The sequence below is a fragment of the Lingula anatina genome, chromosome 2, assembly GCF_051362555.1.
Source record: "Lingula anatina isolate TDL-2025a chromosome 2, LinAna3.0, whole genome shotgun sequence".
Classification (NCBI taxonomy): Eukaryota; Metazoa; Brachiopoda; class Lingulata; order Lingulida; family Lingulidae; genus Lingula; species Lingula anatina.
Genome location: NC_141768.1, coordinates 4,685,897 through 4,709,251, shown reverse-complemented (window position 1 = coordinate 4,709,251; position 23,355 = coordinate 4,685,897). Strand labels below are relative to the sequence as shown.

General features: G+C 34.3%; 2 protein-coding genes across 5 annotated transcripts; one reads left to right on the top strand and one right to left on the bottom strand.

The window, feature by feature from the left end:
• Nucleotides 1-9: 9 nt before the first annotated feature.
• On the top strand, nt 10-6,718 carry LOC106174252 (protein Churchill). The gene is made up of 4 exons (XM_013555713.2): nt 10-137; nt 2,802-2,937; nt 3,243-3,316; nt 3,841-6,718. The coding sequence occupies exons 1-4, from the start codon at nt 99-101 to the stop codon at nt 3,931-3,933; spliced, it is 342 nt and encodes a 113-aa protein (XP_013411167.2). The 5' UTR covers nt 10-98; the 3' UTR covers nt 3,934-6,718.
• LOC106174249 (alpha-1,3-mannosyl-glycoprotein 4-beta-N-acetylglucosaminyltransferase C) lies at nt 6,225-23,353 on the bottom strand. 4 transcript variants are annotated; one of them, XM_013555710.2, is made up of 7 exons: nt 23,216-23,309; nt 22,877-22,901; nt 19,774-19,957; nt 19,450-19,500; nt 18,256-18,347; nt 13,306-13,417; nt 6,225-8,138 (listed from the first exon to the last, which is right to left on the bottom strand). In XM_013555710.2, the coding sequence occupies exons 3-7, from the start codon at nt 19,913-19,915 to the stop codon at nt 6,934-6,936; spliced, it is 1,602 nt and encodes a 533-aa protein (XP_013411164.2). In that variant the 5' UTR covers nt 19,916-19,957; nt 22,877-22,901; nt 23,216-23,309; the 3' UTR covers nt 6,225-6,933. The 4 variants fall into 4 exon arrangements, with proteins under 4 accessions (XP_013411164.2, XP_013411163.2, XP_086862801.1 ...); XM_013555709.3 differs by lacking the exon at nt 22,877-22,901 and having other exon boundaries at nt 23,216-23,353; XM_087006675.1 differs by lacking the exon at nt 22,877-22,901 and having other exon boundaries at nt 22,987-23,303.
• Nucleotides 23,354-23,355: the final 2 nt, after the last annotated feature.

Genomic DNA, 23,355 nt, shown 5'->3' with positions numbered 1-23,355 from the left:
TTGCTTCATCAATCAAAACAACAAATAAAATATCACGTAACAACGAGGTTTAGACATGGGAACGAGGCCAAAATGAAGGAAGCAAACAAAGTGGCAGCATGTGCCTAGACTGGGTAAAGGAAGAATATCCTGACAGGGTACCAAGATTTCCTTATTTCTAAATATTTCCATAATTCCATAATTTAATTCTAAACAAAACTAGACTAAATTACTGCATGATGAAGATCGGCTGTTTAAGTTTGTAATGAATAAGATAAAATGTTCAATGATTGACAGTGTACATGTATGTACATGTACTGAGTTTATGTACAGTAGTTAGCCCGAAAATTCATGCATTACCACTCCTATTGACGATTCTGATATGTACTGTCTGTAAGCACAGACTATGAATTTTCGTCCTAGTACATGATAATGTACAGTACAGTACATGTACTGGTACATGTAGTGATGGTATCGTTTCATTGTCGTGCGTGATGAACATTTTGCCCTCTTTCGAATTATCTGTGCTGTTAAACATCAATGGCAGCTTGCAACTCCCACTCCCAAAAATAAATGACCTTAATAGATTAGTCAATAATTTAAAAAGTTGGTACTGTTTCTTAGCAGAAGAGGTTTAAAAGCTGTAAAATTCTAAAAAAATATTACAATGCCTAGCACAAAAACCCATGCATTAAGGAGCGGATGTACCCAAATATAGCTAAAAATAGCCATTTTTGGTTTTTTATGTCTAATTATTGGTTAAACGTGTATTTAACGTTTAACAGAATAAAATTTTTACATTTTGAACAAAAAATTTGTTTTTTCTGATTATTCTGATGCTGCACACATCGACAGCGGTGGCCTGGTATATGCCCCGCCTTCGTTGTCAAGGGCCGTTGGCATGGGTAAACTCGGTGGGCGGACCTTAGCAGCATCAGCACGTCTAGGGAAACAATAGAACAGGGATGCGCCATGCCCCCTTTGTCATAAACAGCGATCGGCAAAGCAGTGCCTATTGTTCCGCTTAAGCTGTTTTGATAGTCTCTCTTGATTGTGATCAGCGCTAAGATGAATCTTTTCCGACACATTGGATTTGCTCGAAATACTCGTTCTCCCTTGAATATTGCTTGTTGTTACACGCGTTCTTTCGATTTTCTTGTTAACTTTTTGAGATACGCAAAAGAAAAGAAGAAAATTCCGTTGCTTGCTACCCGTGACAACAATCGTCATTCTTTCTATCCATTTTCGCCAACAGGTCGATGCAGTTTAGTGTTAGATTTTAAAAATATACATGGGGGTAACTAGGCATACGCACGGATGCACTGTGCGTACATTTTTTTGGCCAACCATGATATTATTTTATATAAATTTAGTGTATTTTTCACGGAATATAAAGAAATTCTCTGCTTATTAAAGTCACCTGTATGGAATATACTGGAATAACACACAAGATTGTTTTGCGTAAATACAGGACTTGAGCCCACACTCTAGCATAATTATTCACTGGGTGGCGCATAGGTTCAATACATGTGCATTAAAGAAAGTAAAGCAAATAAATCTAATGATATCGCTAGACTCCGCGCGAACTATATCAGGCTGAGGTCACGAAAGAGCTTATTATAAACATTTTGATTTTTCCGAATTATGAGCTGGAGAATTAGCCTTAGCATCAATTCTAGGTAAAGTTCTGGATTCATGTACGCACTTTAAAGGCCGACATAGTGTTTTTTTTTTCTTCAACAATTATCGCAGAATTTTTCCTGACTCACCCAACTTTAGACATTTCCTCTAACAAAGCCTTTCTGGTTGCGTCTATTTCTTGTTGTTGGTGGTCCGATCGGCGTCCTGTAACACGACCGTGTTTTCGAACCATTTTTCGCTTGGCGAATGTGGACAAGACCGCATGCGATGCTGCTATTGTGTGCACATCCTAGAGCGCATCCCTAACACTTTCCCCGACGGCAATTGACGTGGCCACTGATTGCTTGGGTCATTAGGGCTTACTTGATTGCCTGTCAATCATTCTGGCAGTGCTAGCGGTAACCCCTTGAAGTTACTAACAGGAGGTGAGATTGATATAAAAATAAGATTTTCTGACATCCAAATACATGCAAACAAGCTAATTTCAACCGGCAAAAGAGTACCCATCTTCGCGATCGTCAGAATGATAACAGGTAAAGCTGTCAACAATTTTATTTGCTTATATGGACAATTAACTTCACTGAAAGGGTTTTTGCTCGTTTTCTTTGCTTTCAATATTGACGAGATAGCGTTATCTTAACAAGCTTTAACTATCTACCTGTACACCTGAGGGAGACCAAATTCACCATGCTAATTATGAACAGTATGCTCTAAAAGTGCTTTTTAAGAAATTTTGATTGATCCTCTCTTTTCTAATTTATAGACTTTGAAAGTGAAAATTCCCTAATATTTTGATGTAATTTCACGTTTTTATAGATAAAATCAACAATAAGTGTCTGAAGAAAAATCCCTGACTCCATGCTGTAGTACTTTGTTCAAGTGTCATAATGACATCAAAAGCAAGTTTATAGCTGTCCAGGTGCCTGAGAAAATCAGGTGTATAAAAATGGTGTTTTTGTCCCCAAAATCCCAATATTACGTCACACGATGAAGTTAAAGCTGTGTTCCAAGCATAATTAGATATTTTGAAGATACGTTAAATGAATGTGACAGGAATAAAAAAGCCAAGACCTTTATTTTAAGAGAAAATCTCAAACCTACATTCCCTCCTTAACACTCCTTTTTATAGCAGTAAAAATTTATTTGGTATTAATTTTATACATTAACATTGAATATTATAGGAAACTGTATGCATTGAAACTGGATCCTACCTGATGAATTTTGCCAAGTGTGCACATTGCAATAATTTGGGTGATGTTAAAATAGTTAACAGAACAGAAGAAGAAGAAGATGGGGAAGAGTTGATAACATATCAGCGTAAGCATATTATTCATCTAGATCTCTGTAGCACACAGATTATTTACACGCATAACACACTTGTGAAAATGCCTTGGATAAAATATTGTCAGAAAGGTACTAGTCTGGGGAATATTGACTGAACCTGTTGTATTGTCTCACATACTAGTACTAGTAATTTCCAGTGTATCCAATTTTAAAATAATATTTTTTGGTGTCATTGATGATCTGTCATTTCATTTTATGGATATATTTAAAAATGCAACTGTTGCAGTACATGTACAAATGTACTTATATTTTGTGTTGTAACAAGCTTTTTCTTTCAGATGTCTGCCAAGAATGCGGCCACATTATAGCCAATCATAGATACTCATTTTATGTTGAAGATGATGAATATCAGGCAAGTCTAATTTTTCAATAAGATAGAAGATTATTATTTAGAACCATGGATTTGAGCTGATGCAAGGGCTATAAAAACAAAAGCTCAAAAGGGTCAATATGTTTTGAGATCTAGGAGAGAATATTTGAAGTTTGAAGTGCATGTACATATGTAAAATCAATATTACATCAAACTAGTATATGTGGAATAAAGATTTGCATGTAGATATGAATGTGACATTTATATTAGTAGATTAAAGTTAGATTGCTGCACTGATATAGCAATCAACTTCAAAGCTAAGTAGAAGATTATTTTATAGATTAGTTAATTTGAGAAATTATGATTTATTAATTTCAATTTCATATCTGACATTTATGTGATACATGTATAATTTTTTTTATATTTCCAACTTTGTGCCAGGGAGTGTACTAGTATTGAATTTTATATTACAAAACTGAGACATGGTGTGATTCACATTGAGGTGATTGTGAGGAAATACCTGTTGCTCTATAAAAGTGATGGCAGTGTTTTCATTTTTTTTTCAGATGTATGAAATGGAATGCTTGTTGTGTGGGAGAGGAGAAGATTCAAGGAGTGTAATGCCTACAGACCCAAAACATATGCAACAGTTATTTTAACTAACATTCGATTACTGAGAGTTATATTGTAAATATTAGTATTTATGAGTATATGCTTGGACAGTCACCATGTTAAAACTTTGAAATGTTCCTTGACATCAGATATATTACTGGCAGGGCCGTAGCCTCCGGGGGGGCAGGGGGGGCAGCTGCCCCCCCTGGAATTTGGAATTTTACACACCACACCCTCCCCCCTCGGTAGCTTCGCCCCCTCGTGTCCGCTTACTGCCCCCCCTGGCATTTTGCTCAGGCTACGGCCCTGACTGGAGGTCAATAGTAACGACAAGGTTGTTTTTTTTTTTTTTTTTTTCAACAAAATCATCACCAAAACATGCAATAAACTATTTTTAGATTATGTTTCTATCAGACTTAGGGTCTATTCCCACAACTTTAGATCGATCTATCACCGCGGGGAGTCTCACCAGACTACCGTCAGATAATCCCCCTTAAGTGTCCGTCCCCGCCCACTACAAGCCGTAAGTGGCAATTAACTTTCGTGTCCGCCTGGCTGGCAGCTATTCAGCGCGAACCCCCAGGGAGTTAGGTCAATCCAAAGTAGGTCGATCTAATCTATGGAAATGGGGTGTAAGGTTCATAGTTTCTGCATATGCCAAAAGGCCTTATATTCTTATAATATAATTATGTTATTACATTGTAAGCTTCTAATATAGTAAGTTGTGAGTGATCAAAGGTTTTGTGGGTAGAAAAAAAACCCTGCTACTTTCAGAATAATACCTGCACTGACAGCAGATTTATTAGATTATTTGCCCTACAAAGATTAATTTTTTAACCAAACCAAACAAAGTACTGAAATGTGCAACTATTAGGCTTAGTTTTAGGGATGATATACACAAACGGAATTTTGAAACATAAATAAACATTTTGAATCACCATTTTTGGTATTTCTGACCATCCTATTTTGAACTACTAAATGAAGAAATATAATTCTATAAAAAAAATTGTCACCTGGACGAAAGATTTACTGTTAATGTTTGAAAATGCCCGAAAGGTATTTTCTATGTCCACATGTCCTGCAAAGCTATTCATCTTTCCCCATTCAAACTTTGAAAATGTTAATCACCTCAAACAAAAGTACTTGATGTTGATATTTCTCTCTTAGGTTGAGGGAAGAAAAAGCTATCTTAGTGACTGATCAGTGATTAAGAACTAATTAATTAGAAATGGTATAAAGCAAAGAATCACATTGCAGGGATGGGTTGAGCAACAAATGGCAAGACAGAGTAAATGACTTCCTATTCAAGGTCAATAGTAGCTATGGGCGTATCTCTGCCAGTTTTGGAGATATAATGGATGGAAAACTTGCAAAGTTCAGTTTATGGTAAAAAAATGCACTATACTGAAGGTGTTTTTTTTTTTTTTTTTTTTTTTTTTTTTTTGTTTGTTTGTTTGTTCTACCCAGTAGATATGGTTTAGGAGTTGCGCTATATCAAAAAGTACAGTGCCGCAAAATTCAGTGGTGAAAATTAAATGTGAAATACTCCAAAGCTGGCAGAGATATGCCCATAGTTACTATTAAACTTGAATAGGAAATCATATACTGGCAATATGTGACCTTGAATTTGACCTTTGACCTTTTTACCATGAACGGCACTTCACAAACTTGGATTTGACCTTTAAAATTTCCCCATGATTTTGTTATAAAGTGAAATTTTTAACAAAAAATATAGAACTCTTGTTTACTGCATTTTGTAGAGCTTGCCAATCACAACACTGGAGGTGGTGTCCCTTTCTTTAGTTTTCCATAAGAATGCGCGTACTCCAGCTGGTGGTACAATACCTGGAGGCAGTATCAACTCTCTGATCCTCTAGTTTTTATAGTTTACCCCAATAAAATGAAGAAGAATGAAAGTAGCTTACACTTTTCCCTTTTAGCCCTATTCAGGTTTTTTGTGAACATTTTGGTAAATTCTGGTAAATTAATTCATGCCGTGGGGGCAAACTGTCTGCTGTACATACACGTCATGATTTCACTTCCTAAGTATAATAAAGCAAAGGGCATTAAAAATACTAAAAGCAACTGTACCAATTCTGCCTCGTCTTCACTCACAAAGGGCTTACGTGAGATAGAACTAAGCCGTAGATGCTCAGAGAACTTAGTTGCCTTGTACATGCGAATCGGGGGTTTTCATTACGTCTCTGTTGTGTGTTTTCTCCAGACTCTTCATTGTTTCACAGGTAGTTTGTTAGATTTCTATATAGTTTGACGTTGATTATAATTTCTGGTTGGATTTTATCACTTTCTCCAATTCACAGGATTAAGTGCACAGCGATTATCAGATTAAAAAACATTTTTTATTGCAATAAATGTTGCAAATACAGTGTTTTAATAATCTAATTGAACAGTGCGAGATGGGTAGGTACAACATATAATGTCAAGTAACTGAGGACTGCACTGTACTAAAGAATGTATTAAATTACATTAAATTTCATACATTTTAAGAAAGAGACTTTACACTACCACAATATTTCTCTCCTCTTAATAATTTTTCTTTGTATAACTTCTCATTTTTATCTTAATGAAAATAAATATAAACTGACAGTCAATGAAAACGCATCATTTAATATTTATCAAAAAATATAAAAGTTCCTTTGGCACATTAAGAAAAGAAGTGTTTGTGTGAAATATGAAATAGTGGTCATCCCAATCTCTTATGACCAAACAAGTGCATTTGTACTCCTTTACATGGTTGGAATGGATTCTCAGTAAAAAAGTACAAGAAAGTTTTCTGATGTGTTTTCAATGACTGTCAGTATATAAAACTGGCATATTTTTACAAGTTTAACATCAATTTTATTATGCACAAACAAAGCATTTGAGATATGTTTACCCACAAATCTACTTCATCCATTTTAAATTTCAGCTCAAAATGAACATTTTCGTGTTATATGCCTAACTGATACATGCATATAACAAGGTGTTGCATTGCACAGTTGGTAAGTTGTAAGAACTCTAGAGTTGACCTCTCCCTCTTTGAACCTCTAGTTTACAGATTTAGCATTCTCTGACTCAATTTTGATATTCTGAATAATAAGCCAATTAAGTTGATTCTCAATTATTGTTATTCTCACACAAGCAGCAGGGAAATCCAAATGTTTGGACATATCCCTGTAATAAAAGAAAGGGCTGTTTATTTTTCCTATGGCCACAAACTCCCCACAAACTGCAAACGGATTCAACTCGGCTGAAGCATTTTTTGTGATGTTTCTACTCTCAGGACTAGCTTTGCCAACTTCAATGATGCCATTATACAAAAAATCATCCTTGTAAAGGACATGGCCAGTGTACACTTCAGCAGCATATATTCTTTGCAACTCCAGGAATTTTACTAGGATGTAACCATCACGTTTTGGTGATTTTGCCCAAAAGAAATTGCCATCATTCAAGTAAGCATGATTTAATACATGCTTTGGGGATGCAGCATTTAAATTAGTACTACATAAAGCGGGAGGATTTTCTCCACGAAGAGGCAAATAATCTTTTTGTTTTAAGTGCATGGCATTTACGTCATCTGATCCATTGGTTTGTTTAGTTTGTAAGTCCTGTTGCTGAAAAAGAGTTGGCCTTTTGAGAAAGCTCTTGAATTGATTCTTTGATTTTAAGAAGTGTGTTATTAACCTGTCACATGGCTGCTGCTCAAAAAAGAGAAGAAGAAACTGACCTAACTGAGGCAGATCCTCAGATCTTAACAAATTTCCTAAACATCTTTGAAATGAAAACTGCAACATGGTCCAACTGTAAGACTGCATCTGATGAATGAAATGTTTTATGTCTTTAATGAAATTCTGAGCACATAAAACATCATCATTTAAGTGTAGATAGTACTGAGACATGTTGTAAGCATAGAAAGACATGAAAGCTAGGTCAATATTATGCTTTGAGGTTTCTTGCATAAGTTTACTTGAATAATTGAAATTATGGTTCAGCTTATGAACTGGAGGATAAAAACTTCTTTCAGCTTCTACAATTTGAAGAAATCCACCATCTAAATATTCTTTGAAATTTTCTGACAATTGTGTCTTAGTTCTGTTCTTGTACATGTCATCGAAGTCTGCTAAAAATATGACCACCACAATTTCTTTTTTCTCTTCCTCTGATGTCTCCATGATGACTGACTGAATTGTTCGATGAAGGTACTGTGCATTGTCTGATCGTTTTACTGATGAAATACCAATGGTGAGGAAACCTGAAATGGAAAATGAAACACAGAATGGATTTTTCCATCTTTAAAGTTTAATTTGATAATGGTATCTATTTTTGCTTAAAAGTTTTGGAAAAAAAAATTTTGCAGAGAATTGGAGAAAAGCAAATAAAAATGTTATAAGTTCCCTAAAAAAGGAATCTTATCGTGCTGCTTTACATAGTAAATAATACTAAATAAAACCACACATGCACATGCAAGTAAAGTGCCATACGTTACTACCTCATGCCGAGATAAGTACGTGTATTGTAGGTCAATAAATCACCAGAAATTTGAAGAGGGTGCAGTTTTAGAGCTCTTTTATTTTAAGGCTGACCAAATTATCCATGCAGTTTGTCCCCTGATATGTCAACTTTATTTGGGTGGTACGAGTAACTAGTAGAATTGGTTTGTGTTATAGGAAATCCATGTTCACTTCATATGTAACTATAATTTCTTTACATTGGATTCAAATTCTCCACTATGCAGCCCCAGTCAGAGGTCATTGGGTGCCTTAATTTTCATAGTTATGCCAGCCACATAGTAATTGAAATCTCCTTTCAACTTTTTATGTACAGACACAGATGTGTCTGTACATATTGCCATCACCTGCGTCTGTCGTCGCCGATGCCGTCGCCAGCGCCGTGCACTTTCATTGTAAACACGATAAGTGGAAGGCAGTTTTACTTTTTGGCTTTATATTTACAGAGCTGATAAATATTCATAAAACGCAGGTCAAGTTTGAAAATCAGCATGATCAGGCCATTATTGTAGAAGTTATGCTGTTTTTTTCACTTTTCAGCATATATGCAACACTGTAAACACATTTCAAGGAAAACTGATTGGCCAATTGTCATTAAACTCACAGGAGTGATCAATCCTGCTAAAACGTAGGTTGAGTTCGAAAATCAGCATAATCGGGCTACCATTTTAGTAGTTATGCTTTTTTTTTCACTTTTCAGCATATGTGCAACGCTGTAAACACAATATAAGAAAAACAGATAGGCCAATTGTCATTAAACTCACAGGAGTGGTCACTCCTGCTAAAACATAGGTTGAGTTCAAAAATCAGCATAATCGGGCCATTATTTTAGAAGTTACGCTGTTTTTTCACATTTCCTCAGATTTAATTCTTAGGCATGTTAACAGTTTCATTATTTAATTAATAAGATACGTAAAAGTGTTTGTTCGACATTTCCTGCATCTTTACAACATTGTTAGTTGATTTTGTAAAATTATGGTAAACTTGTTATCGTGTATTGTGTAATAAAGTTTCAACAAGGCAGCAAAGCTGTCAAATGTACAGACAAAATAACAGAAAAAAGGATGCGAAAGAGGTAATTTTGCCAATTTTGATGCAATAATAAACAAGCCCATGGAACTTCAAAGTCACACCTTGAAAATGCCAATATGTGAAAATGTTTAACTGGCAGTAAGAATTACCAAACAGACTGCATTGCCTACTGAAGCTGAATTTTAGTCCCATGTTTCTTTCCTGTAAGTTTGAGAACAGTAACTGACATGGGTTTTCTTAAATGGTCATCATGGGAGCAGTGCCCAAAATAGTTTTTTTTTTTAATTTTGATGCAATATTACATAATGTTTAACAGCATAATGACCATCAATTTTAATAATAAAATATTAGTATTATGGATATTCAGAAAATGTGACCAGCAAAGGTCTTCAGGCCCATGGAACTTCAAAGTCACAACTTGAAAATGCCAAAATGTAAACAAGACAGCAATGTTCTGAAATGTTTTTTTTTCCAGTTTTATCAATTTCTAACATAAAAACAAAATTAACAGTTTATTACCGTTTTTATATGATCAACTAAGAAAATTGATGAGATGGGAAAAATATTAATAGAGCAGTGTTAAATGTCCAATTTCTTCCATTCTGAGATTCTGAACATAGTGAATGATTGAATATGACAAACTGCAATGATATGAGTTTATTTCCATTTTTGACACTTTATTACACAATACACCATAACAAGTTTACCATCATTTTTACATAATCAAGTAATGATGTTGTAAAGATGCAGGGAATGCCAAACAAACACTTTTACGTATCTTATTAATTAAAAATTGAAACTGTTAACATGCCTAAGAATTTAATCTGAGGAAATGTGAAAAAACGGCATTTCTTTAAAATAATGGCCCGATTATGCTGATTTTTGAACTCAACCTGCGTTTTAGCAGGAATGACCACTCCTGTGAGTTTAATGACAATTGGCCTATCTGTTTTTCTTATATTGTGTTTACAGTGTTGCATATATGCTGAAAAGTGTAAAAAACAGCATAACTACTAAAATAGTGGCCCCATCATGCGGATTTTCGAACTTGACCTGCGTTTTAGTAAGATCGATTACTCCTGTGAGTTTCATGACAAAAGGCCAATCGGTTTTCCTTGAAATGTGTTTACAGTGTTGCATATATGCTGAAAAGTGAAAAAACAGCGTAACTTCTACAATAATGACCCGATCATGCTGATTTTCGAACTTGACCTGCATTTTATGAATATTCATCAGCTCTGTAAATATAAAGCCAAAAAGTAAAACTGCCTTCCACTTATCGTGTTTACAATGAAAGTGCACGGCGCCAGCGCCAGCGACAGTGACGGCGACGACAGACGCAGGTGATGGCAATATGTACAGACACATCTGTACTTATTTACTGTACTGTTTGAGAACTGTAAGTGACATGGTTTTTTCTTCAATGGTCATCATGGGAGCAGTGCCCAAAATAGTTTTTTTTTTAATTTTGATGGAATATTACATAATGTTTAACAGCATAATGACCATCAATTTTAATAACAAAATATTAGTAGCATGGATATTCAGAAAATGTGACTAGCAAAGGTCTTCAGGCCCATGTAACTTCAAAGTCACAACTTGAAAATGCCAAAATGTAAACAAAGACAGCACTGTTCTGAAATTTTTTTTTTTTTTTTTTTGTTTTTTCATTTTTAACAATTTTTTTAACATAAAACAAAATTTACAGGTTACTGCCATTTTTATACGATCAACTAAGAAAATTGATGAGATGGGGAAAATATCAATACAACAGTGTTAAATGTCCAATTTCCTCCATTCTGAGATTCTGAACATAGTGAATGATTGAATCTGACAAACTGCAATGATATGGGTTTATTTCCATTTTTGACACTTTATTACACAATACACGATAACAAGTTTACCATCATTTTTAAGTAATCAACTAATAATGTTGTAAAGATGCAGGAAATGTCAACCAAACACTTTTACATGTCTTATTAGTTAAATAATGAGACTGTTAACATGCCTAAGAATTGAATCTGAGGAAATGTGAAACAAGACAGCACTGTTCTGACATGGGTTTATTTCCATTTTTAACACTTTTTTTAACATAAAACAAAATAAACAGTTTACTGCAATTTTTATATGATCAACTAAGAAAATTGATGTGATGGAAAAAATATCAATACAACAGTGTTAAATGTCCAATTTCCTCCATTCTGAGATTCTGAACATAGTGAATGATTAAATCTGACAAACTGCAATGATATGAGTTTATTTCCATTTTTGACACTTTATTACACAATACACGATAACAAGTTTACCATCATTTTTACATAATCAACTTACAATGTTGTAAAGATGCAGGAAATGTCAAACAAACACTTTTATGTATCTTATTAGTAAAACAATAAGACTGTTAACATGCCTAAGAATTGAATCTGAGGAAATGTGAAAAAACAGTATAACTTCTAAAATAATGGCCCGATTATGCTGATTCTGGAACTCAACCTGCGTTTTAGTAAGATTGACCACTCCTGTGAGTTTAATGACAACAGGCCTATCGGTTTTCCTTGAAATGTGTTTACAGTGTTGCATTTATGCTGAAAAGTGAAAAAACAGCATAACTACTAAAATAGTGGCCCGATCATGCCGATTTTCGAACTTGACCTGCATTTTACTAGGATCGATTACTCCTGTGAGTTTCATGACAACAGGCCTATCAGTTTTCCTTGAAATGTGTTTACAGTGTTGCATTTATGCTGAAAAGTGAAAAAACAGCATAACTTCAACAATAATGGCCCGATCATGCTGATTTTCGAACTTGACCTGCGTTTTATGAATATTCATCAGCTGTGTAAATATAAAGCCAAAAAGTAAAACTGCCTTCCACTTATTGTGTTTACAAGGAAAGTGCACGGCGCCGGCGCCGGCGACGACGGCGACAACAGACGCAGGTGATGGCAATATGTACAGACACATCTGTGTCTGTACATAAAAATGGAAATAAACTCATATCATTGCAGTTTGTCAGATTCAATCATTCACTATGTTCAGAATCTCAGAATGGAAGAAATTTGTCATTTAACACTGCTCTATTGATATTTTTCCCATCTCATCAATTTTCTTAGTTGATCATATAAAAATGGCAGTAAACTGTTAATTTTGTTTAATGTTAAAAATTGCTGAAAATGGAACAAAAAACATTTCAGAACAGTGCTGTCTTGTTTACATTTTGGCATTTTCAATTTGTGACTTTGAAGTTCCATGGGCCTGAAGACCTTTGCTAGTCACATTTTCTTAATATCCATGATACTAATATTTTATTATTAAAAATTGATGGTCATTATGCTGTTAAACATTATGTAATATTGCATCAAAATTTGAAAAAAACCTATTTTGGGCACTGCTCCCATGATGACCATTTAGAAAAACCATGTCACTTCAGAATCTCAGAAAGGAAGAAATTGGACATTTAACACTGCTCTATTGATATTTTTCCCATCTCATCAATTTTCTTAGTTGATCGTATAAAAATGGCAGTAAATTGTTAATTTTTTTATGTTAAAAATTGTTTAAAATGGAAAAAAACATTTCAGAACAGTGCTGTCTTGTTTACATTTTTTGACTGTATCTGCTTGTTGTTGACTATGTGCTATACCCGGCTGGTAGTATCTGTACACACCCAGGAGGTGACGACTCTTCTCTGATCCTTATGTTTTTGTCATATTCTGATAATTTTAAGATTAGTTACTGATGTGTATTTAACAACTATAAGAAAATGTTGGACCTGTGATAGACTTTCAGTATAGCATTTCTTAATATGATATCCTTGAAGTTAAAAAAAATTCAAAGAACCATGATACTGGATCCAAGCAACCATTCAAAATTTCTCACCTCTTTCTTTCCTTTGAATTCCTGCAACTTCTACTAAATTTTCTCTCATTTTTTCCCATGGGGACTTTCTGTTGGTTATACTGAACCCTGATCTAGTTAGTAGATGCACAACCTGAATATAATCAGAATACTACTTTAATTTACAAAATCCATAAAACTGCTCTAGGCTATTCTATACAGTATTAATCTGTTATCTGAAAAGTAAAAAAATGATGCTTATATCCCATTACACAGATATTGTATAGTGTATTTGAACAAGTAGATCCCAGGGAAACCACACTGTCATACAGTGGCTTCACATCATGCATTTTTATGTACAGACACAGATGTGTCTGTACATATTGCCATCACCTGCGTCTGTCGTCGCCGATGGCGATGGCGATGGCGATGACGATGCCGATGCCGGCGCCGTGCACTTTCCTTGTAAACACGATAAGTGGAGGGCAGTTTTACTTTTTGGCTTTATATTTACAGAGCTGATGAATATTCATAAAACGCAGGTCAAGTTCGAAAATCAGCATGATCGGGCCATTATTGTAGAAGTTATGCTGTTTTTTCACTTTTCAGCATATTTTTCACATTTCCTCAGATTCAATTCTTAGGCATGTTAACAGTCTCATTATTAAACTAATAATTAAGATACGTAAAAGTTTTTGTTTGACATTTCCTGCATCTTTACAACATTGTTAGTAGATTTTTTTAAAAAATGATGGTTAATTTGTTATCCTGTATTGTGTAATAAAGTTTCAAAAATGGAAATAAACTCATATCATTGCAGTTTGTCAGATTCAATCATTCACTATGTTCAGAATCTCAGAATGGAAGAAATTGGACATTTAACACTGCTCTATTGATATTTTTCCCATCTCATCAATTTTCTTAGTTGATCATATAAAAATGGCAGTAAACTGTTAATTTTGTTTTATGTTAAAAATTGTTAAAAATGGAAAAAAAAACATTTCAGAACAGTGCTGTCTTGTTTACATTTTGGCATTTTCAAGATGTGACTTTGAAGTTCCATGGGCCTGAAGACCTTTGCTAGTCACATTTTCTGAATATCCATGATACTAATATTTTATTATTAAAAATTGATGGTCATTATGCTGTTAAACATTATGTAATATTGCATCAAAATTTGAAAAAAACCTATTTTGGGCACTGCTCCCATGATGACCATTTAAGAAAAACCATGTCACTTACTGTTCTCAAACAGTACAGTAAATATATATAGATGTGTCTGTACATATTGCCATCACCTGCCTCTGTCGTCCCCGTCATCGCCGTCGCCGGCGCCGTGCACTTTCATTGTAAACACGATAAGTGGAAGGCAGCTTTACATTTTGGCTTTATATTTACAGAGCTGATGAATATTCATAAAACGCAGGTCAAGTTCGAAAATCAGCATGATCGGGTCATAATTGTAGAAGTTATGCTTTATTTTTCACTTTTCAGCATATATGCAACACTGTAAACACATTTCAAAAAAAAAAAAAAAACCGATAGGCCTGTTGTCATGAAACTCACAGGAGTAATCTATCTTACTAAAACGCAGGTCAAGTTAGAAAATTGGCATGATCAGGCCACTATTTTAGTAGTTATGCTTTTTTTTTCACTTTTCAGCATATATGCAACACTGTAAACACAATATAAGAAAAACAGATAGGCCAATTGTCATTAAACTCACAGGAGTGGTCAATCCTTCTAAAATGCAGGTTGAGTTAAAAGATCAGCATAATTGGGCCATTATTTTAGAAGTTATGTTGTTTTTTCACATTTTCTCAGATTCAATTCTTAGGCATGTTAACAGTTTCATTATTTAATTAATAAGATATTAAAAGTGTTTGTTTGACATTTCCTGCATCTTTACAACATTGTTAGTTGATTTTGTAAAAATGATGGTTAATTTGTTATCCTGTATTGTGTAATAAAGTTTCAAAAATGGAAATAAACTCATATCATTGCAGTTTGTCAGATTCAATCATTCACTATGTTCAGAATATCAGAATGGAAGAAATAGGACATTAAACACTGCTGTATTGATATTTTTCCCATCTCATCAATTTTTTTAGTTGATCATATAAAAATGGCAGTAAACTGTTAATTTTGTTTTATGTTAAAAATTGTTAAAAATGGAAAAAAAAAAACATTTCAGAACAGTGCTGTCTTGTTTACATTTTGGCATTTTCAAGTTGTGACTTTGAAGTTCCATGGGCCTGAAGACCTTTGCTAGTCACATTTTCTGAATATCCATGATACTAATATTTTATTATTAAAATTGATGGTCATTATGCTGTTAAACATTATGTAATATTGCATCAAAATTTGAAAAAAACCTATTTTGGGCACTGCTCCCATGATGACCATTTAAGAAAAACCATGTCACTTACTGTTCTCAAACTTACAGGAAAGAAACATGGGACTAAAATATAGCTTCAGTAGGCAATGCAATCTGCCAGTTAAACAGTTTTTTTGTGAAATTTAATTTTTCACATATTGGCATTTTCAAGGTGTGACTTTGAAGTTCCACAGGCTTGAAGACCCATGCTTGTCACATTTTCTGAAAATCCATGATACATATATTTTATTATTAAAAATTGATTGTCATTATGCTGGTAACCATTATGTAATATTGCATCAGAATAGAAGAAAACACAATTTTGGGTGCTGCTGCCATGATGACCATTATGGGAAAACCATGTTACTTATTATTGCCAAACTTTCAAAAAAGAAATACAGGACTAAAATGCAGCCTGAGTTGGAAAAGCAGTCTAATTGACTTCTTTTTCTGGAAGTTTTACATTTTCAAAGGGTGAACTTGAACTCCCATGGGCCTGAAGCCTTATGTTTGTTACACATTTTACTTACATTGGTATTACCTGTTGAGCATAATTAGAATTTGATGTTGAATTTGCAGTTTAACATAATGTACTTTTGCATCAGAATTGACAGTAGCCTATTTTGTTATTTCCTGCTTTTTGTCTGTACATTTGACAGCTTTGCTGCCTTGTTAAAGATATCAGTCAGGTGTGAATGATGTATCATGTCATGGATGTCTTCAGGCATATAGACCCATGTGCACATATATCATATAAAATTGATGTGAAAGGTTTATACAAAATGAGGCAATTGAAGCTAGAAACTGTGCAAACAATACCCATGTCAAGACTGAGTAGGCCACAACCCACTGTATATCAGTCTTATAACACCAGGAAATAACCTGTAAAACAGTAAAGATTATTCTAATGGAGAAAAAGGCTGAAAACTTGTAAATTCTTGCTAGAAATCACACAAAACAAATGCATAATATTTCAGATAATTTTTTTAATTGACATATTTTAGCAGGAAAACAATATCCATTTGATTGAACTGTTAGATATCTCGATAGCAACATTGTGGTCCAGGTAAACACATTCTGGTTACAAAAAAAAAAAAAAAAAAAAAAAAGAGAATCAATTAATCAAACAGGACCAGACAAATGGCTTCAGTAAGTTTGCAGCTTACCAACATATTTGTTCAACATGTTTGCTTGCTGGATATTGATCCATTTTCAGGCCTGGGGCCCATTTCACGAAGCAGTAGTTAGTTAGAATAACTAACTACTGAACTATCTCGCTTACGAGAAAACTTTAGGGGTGTTTCATGAAGCAGTCATTAACTCATCTCTAAGTTCAGTCGTAAAGTTCGGTCGTTAGTTCTCTCGTTACTCACCGTAGTCTCGAAACAGTTTACCGGAAGTGGAACTCTTGCGTAAAAGTGTCGCGAAAGCTCTAACTCTCCAATTTTCGGCGGCTGGAAATGCATAAGAACGTCTGCTTTGAGGTCGTCGTAAAGGATCTCCACCACCTTTTTGCCACTCTTTTTGTCACAGCTAGGCGCAACCTCTCGTAAATTGCATCATCGCGTGTATATTCTAATAGATTCCGCCTATCATGAAACCATCGTAGTCTACGTTGCTGTCTGGCGGTACGGATAGCAAGAAAGGTCGTCGCCATATTGGATACAAAGACAAACGACAGACAACGGTAACTAAGCAACCTTTTTATTTCACTCATTACGCATGCGTACGATGAAACTCTAGAGTTAGCAACTGGTCTGACCAGTCGTTAAATATCCAAGGCAACAACGAGACAATAACGAGCGAGAGAACTAACGACTGCTTTGTGAAACGGCACTATAACTAGCGAGAGGCTAACTACCGATCGCTAACTAACTACTGCTTTGTGAAACCGGCCCCCGACTTCCCGAGTGTTCATAACTTAACTGCCACTTTGACTTTTCATTAGAGAGATAAGAGTCCGAAAGAGAGATCAGAAGTTTTATTTTTAACTACTTGTAGCAATACATGACTAAGCAGCAAAGCTGGCAAATATACAGACACCTAACAGGAAAAAAAAAAAAAAAAAAGAACACAAAAAAAATCAGTAACTTTTGGAAAAATACTCATAAACATAAAAAAGTCGCTCAGCAAATTTGAAGTAAAACAAAATTAGGGTTTGGCATTATGGGGCAAATGTTGCCAAAATACATGAAAAAAATTTAAAAGAAAGAAAATAACTTTGCAGTAAAATAATACAGTAGAGTCGACTTTCAAAAAGAAACGGCTTAATAAATATACAAAGCCACTCTGAAAATATGAAGGAAAATAAAAATGTGATTTGGCAGCTCTAGGGACTTATGTTTTCCAGACAGCAATGGTGATGACAGGGTGATCAGAACATATAATATCAGGACTCTATAACCCTCTAAAAGTATAATTATATTCTGTTACAAGAAGTGTGCTCAACTTTGATTCTCAAGTACAACTCATGCATGCAGACAGGCTTTATTATGTAGAGTCACCTCTTTGGTTGAGTAAAAAAAAAACAAAAAAAAAACAGTTTCCATATCACATACCGATTCCACTTTCATTAAGTTGAAATTGTATTTATTACAACTTTAAATGAACATTACCAGTTCTTCTTCTGTGAGAAGTGCACTACTTGATTTTTCAACCACAGCTGATATTTTCTCCATGGCTGCATCTAATAATTTTTCAGCTGCATCTGGAGATAAATAAAAAAAGAATATTGCATTTAATCTTATCATTTTAATGTTATTGTTTCTTTTTTTTAAGCTAAAAGCAATAAAGTTTAGGTTCACGCCCAATATAAATATATTTCTTATTATTACAGCAATAATCTTTGTAACTTATCTGATTCTTAGTGCTCTCTAACATTAATACATGTAATTGTATTTTATATTCATGTACTAGTTAAATTCTCTGAAGTTGAAGATCTGGTACACAATGCACACATTATGAAACAAACAGGGCTGAGTGAGCTCAATGAATTAGTGGATAAATGTTTGAATAAGTTTAATTAGTTGGGGTTGGATAATATGCATAACAATATAAATTTATTGTTACAGCCCCAAGAGACATTTTTTTCATGTTAGTATGCTGCACTTGTCAAAAGAGAGCTTTGTTTGCAGTTACCCTTTTAGATAAACACGACTGTATTAGACCTGCATGTTCAAAAAGCCTGAACAATGGACACATCTACTAGTAGTTCTCTGCATGCTTTTATATGCAATATTCAGGCCCCATTCCCACAGACACCATAGGTCTATGTTAATTGATCCAATTTCCCGCAAACTCTCGCTGCAAATAATTAATAACCCTGTTATTATCCTTGAGATTTCAGAACAGGGTAACAGCAGAGAATCGTATCATGTTTTAGCCAGAGAGATATCTGTGAATATCTAGTGAAAAATCCACCTGTGATCCTGCTAGAGGGAACCTTATTTATTCTTAGTCTACAGCACAGCTGATGAAATTTTTATTTGATTCTATCCATTTATATTTTTATCAGGGGTGGACAGAAGCCGTCTTCTGGGTCTTCTGGAAGATGTCAGAACTTTTTAAGTTTACATGGATGGGCATCTCATTTCTGTCAAAAGACAGTCAAAAATGGAGGATGCATCAACAAATATTACTTGGAAGACTGTCAAAAATTCTCTCTTAATCCACCCTCTGTATGGCTTTTGAAAATAAAGGAATTGCCATCAAATATTTTATGCCAGAGAAAGCCCCTACTAAACAAATGGTACCAGTCTGGGGATTTGTAAGTGCTATTTTAAACTGATTCCAAATTAATCAATTCTCACCTGCAGCTGCTATCAATTCTCTAACACCCTGGCCTTCGTGCAATACTTCACCTGTTCAAAAATATTTAAAACATTTAATGAAACAGCATATTATACATGCATTGCAAAACCGTAGGGCAAACTGCAAAATAGTCATTACGAGAAGTCTCTGTTTTTATGTGTCACTACCCTCTACCAGGGTGGTAGATTATAAATATAGGGAAAATGGAAAAATCCACAGAGCCAAATGACTGTCTATTTATCGAGAGATATATCTGTGAATATCTGCGAAAAATCAATCTGTCCCCCTGGTAGAGGGTAATTTGTCACCACGTTTTCCCTAACCTGTTCTCTTCTGGTTGGACTCTCTTCTTCCATGTTTTAAAGGCTTTAGAAGCCCAAAGATACCACTGAGAAAGGCACAAAGCATACACCCCAGTAGCACCACTCTCCATCCAGAAAGCCAACCTCTTCTCCATTTGTGCATTGTCAAGTAGGACGGTTTTCATTTACTTTCTTCCTGATCTTCCTATAAATATATGAACAAGTCATTTAACAACCTCCCTTTAATAATAATATAATGATAATAATATGTTTGAATGAAAATAGATTTTCCATCTTCAAACTTTGGTTAAAAAATTGTAATAAAAAAAAAAAAAAATTGCAAAACCATAATTACATGAGGGGTAATTCCACAGTATTCACATGTAGGCCAAAAACGTGGAGTTATAAAATTACATCTAGACCATTAGGCCATTCACGCTGGCCGCGATTCAATCGGAGTTAACTCGACCACGGTTAACTTTCTAATGTGAATGGCCCTTATGTTAACTTATCTCACTGTGTTGTCTAATGACTAAATATCTGTATTTTGAGCTATCTGGGAAGTTTACACATAATAACACGTCCTAATTTTTCATAAATATACAATTAAATGAAGTTTTGGTGTCACAGATGGGACATCAGTTTTTAGCCATGGTACTCTTACCCTTGGAATCAAATTTGCTATTGACCATTGGGACATCCAGGGTTTGATGCCTAGACATTTTGTGATAGAAGTTGATATAAAATGAAGCTGAACTGAAACAGTAACATTTTGTCAAAAATTAATTTGTCCCCTCTGTGGCAAATTAGATGAGAAAGTTTTCACAATTAATAGAAAACGATTATAGCTTGTCTGTTTTCTAATACCTTCTGACATATAGGGCTACAAGTTAACAAAAATAAAATTGTTTTCAAATATTTTTCTTTTGAAATGTTGTCAAAAGAAAAAATGTCACACATCAAATAAAATTGTTTTCAAATATTTTTCTTTTGAAATGTTGTCAAAAGAAAAAAATGTCACACATCAAATAAAATTGTTTTCAAATATTTTTCTTTTGAAATGTTGTCAAAAGAAAAAATGTCACACAATCGTGACATCAAGAGCGGAGGAAGGGTTAGGAATATCCTTGGGGAAACATAACACTATAAATAAAAACCAAATCCCCTTACAATAAAGGCAAAATAAATGTTATTCTAAGCAAAGTCTGATGGATTTACCTTTTGATACATACAATCAACAGAACATTTTCAATATACTTTCTCAAAACACCACCAAAAAGCAAATTAAACTGAATAAACCAGACAATAAACACTGGCAGGCTTTTGTCAAATTCGCCATTTTGTTTATGTCACAAAGATGCTTTTTGCGCATGCATTCAGACATGCTGAAAACTTTTCAGAATGGCCGGACATTTGGACCGGCAGTAATGAAAAATTTACCGGACCGAATGGATTTTTGTCAGACCGAAAATCACCCTATACGTTTGAGACAGATACTACCAGTGTGATTAGGTGGCTTACTAAAATGTTTGTGAATGTGATAGGTTTGAAATGGAAGGGAAAAAACCCTTTAGGTTTTATATAATTTGATTAGTGAAGTATGTCGAATGATGACTGTAAATTCAAAATTGTGGTTCTTAAAACTCTTGTCGGTCCTTTGGAGTGACCGAGTCCAATTTTTTACCAGTCCAGACAAATTTTCCCGGTCATGACCGATCGGACCAACAGTTTCAGCATGTCTGTGCGTTGACATAACAAACCCATGCCCATTTCAGTGAAAATTTTTGAACAGTGAGTGACATGGGTAATGATTACATTTAAGCATAGATCTAAATTGTACACATAGTTTTCACAAATCTGTGAATGCAATAACTACTAACAAAGTATGAATGCAGTCTATAATTACTTGACTGATCTACCTTGTTAAAGATCAAATAGATCAACCCAATTATATATTGAAATATGTAATAACTGCAAGGTGCAATCTGGGACCAATTAAATGTTAACTTCATGGGTGCCAGGTGAAATGTACAGTCAGCAAGGCTCTGCAATTCTTAACATAGAATAAAAACAAAATCCTAGGTGTTATCGAAACTTTTGGTATGTTTTTGATCTTTTGTTTTAATAAAGGTATGCCAAGGTAGATAGACATAATAGATTGTCTTAAGAAAATCTATCTTCATGGTATGTAACGAGGTATTTTTTGTTAAGTGATAAATGTCTCTTCCTATTTAGAATTAACTACTATAATATTAAAAACTACTTTGTTTTGAACTCTAACTCCTCATACCAGTATTAAAGTATTTTAATACCTTTTATATTTAATATTTTATATTTTTAAAAGCCCTTTAAAAAGGAAAACGGTTGGTTTGTTCAGAATCAATTCAAAGGCACTTGGCTATTTGGTTGGATATTTTTAATGGTAGTAATAGTAGGAGAGGGATTGTAAAGCATTACATATTTAAACAATAAAATGGTATAATCAGACCAATTTTTTAGCCTTAATTAGAATGTTATTATATCAAGAAAATTAGGAGCAAGTACTAAATAATTACTTTCAATTTAAAAATATCTTCACAGTGGTCAAACCGTCTACCAATGTCTACCTTTGTTTGAAGATACCTGCCTTTGGGTAAACATTGACCCATTATCTCAGAAAGCTGTTTTGATAGTTTCTCATTAGCCAGATTATAAGCAAGGTATAACTATGACCCATCAAACTAAATGCATGCTAAATATGAAGTTAAATCAACAAAGATATTTTTTAATTATCTGGATCAACAAAGATTTTGAAGACTGTCAGAAAATCTATGGATCCACCCCTGAAAACTAAATTGAATTGTTTTTCTAAAATCCCATTAACATGGTTTTCATACAGCAAGCCAAATCTAAAAATTATCTGATCTAATAATATTTCAAAAATTAGCAGTTGTCTATCTAAACGTTTGGTAACAAATAAAAGGGCAAAAAAACGGGCGAATTCAGAGATATTTTCTGACAGTCTTCCAATTATCTTTGTTGATCCATCTTCCGCTTTTGACCGTCTTCCGATAGAAAAAATAAGATGCCCATAAATACAAACTTGAAAAGTTCTGACAGTCTTCTGGGAATACCCAGAACTTACTGTAGAAGAAGGCTTCAGTCCGCCCCTGAAAAAGAATGTTCATTCTTTACTTACCACGTTCAAAAACGGGTTTGACGAGCTAAACACAAGCTTTAAAAAAAAAAGCTTACCTGGATAATTCTGGAGGAAATAAAGCCAATGCACCTTGTCAAATCCTTCTCTCATGACCTCAACAACTTCTCAAGTTTCATTTACATGTACCTGTCGGGTCAGACAAGGTGAGCGGTTCAGGAGCCGGCAGCACGGACAAGAACCCCTCACCCAACATAAAATGACAGATATCTAGACTAGACCTTGTGTCTACAAGTTAGATTAATGAGTAAATCCTAAAATGCTTACTGCAAATGCATAAATTTAGACTTCTGTCAATACATGTCCACCCAAGTTCAGCAGACTCTCCCACTTAGATCTATATTGTTGTTACGTGACATTGCGCAGTGCACTGAAAGCATTGTAGTGAGATGAGCTGCGCACATTGC

Excerpts from the sequence above, each read along its gene's own strand:
- LOC106174252 (XM_013555713.2), top strand. The coding sequence starts at position 99 with ATGTGCCTAGACTGGGTAAAGGAAGAATATCCTGACAGG. Across the intron at positions 138-2,801 it reads AGGAAGAATATCCTGACAGG|GAAACTGTATGCATTGAAAC; the intron begins GTACCAAGATTT and ends TGAATATTATAG. Across the intron at positions 2,938-3,242 it reads AGAGTTGATAACATATCAGC|ATGTCTGCCAAGAATGCGGC; the intron begins GTAAGCATATTA and ends TTTTTCTTTCAG.
- LOC106174249 (XM_013555709.3), bottom strand. The coding sequence starts at position 19,915 with ATGCACAAATGGAGAAGAGGTTGGCTTTCTGGATGGAGAGTGGTGCTA. Across the intron at positions 18,348-19,449 it reads AGAATTGATAGCAGCTGCAG|ATGCAGCTGAAAAATTATTA; the intron begins GTGAGAATTGAT and ends ATTTATCTCCAG. Across the intron at positions 8,139-13,305 it reads AATTCAAAGGAAAGAAAGAG|GTTTCCTCACCATTGGTATT; the intron begins GTGAGAAATTTT and ends TTTCCATTTCAG.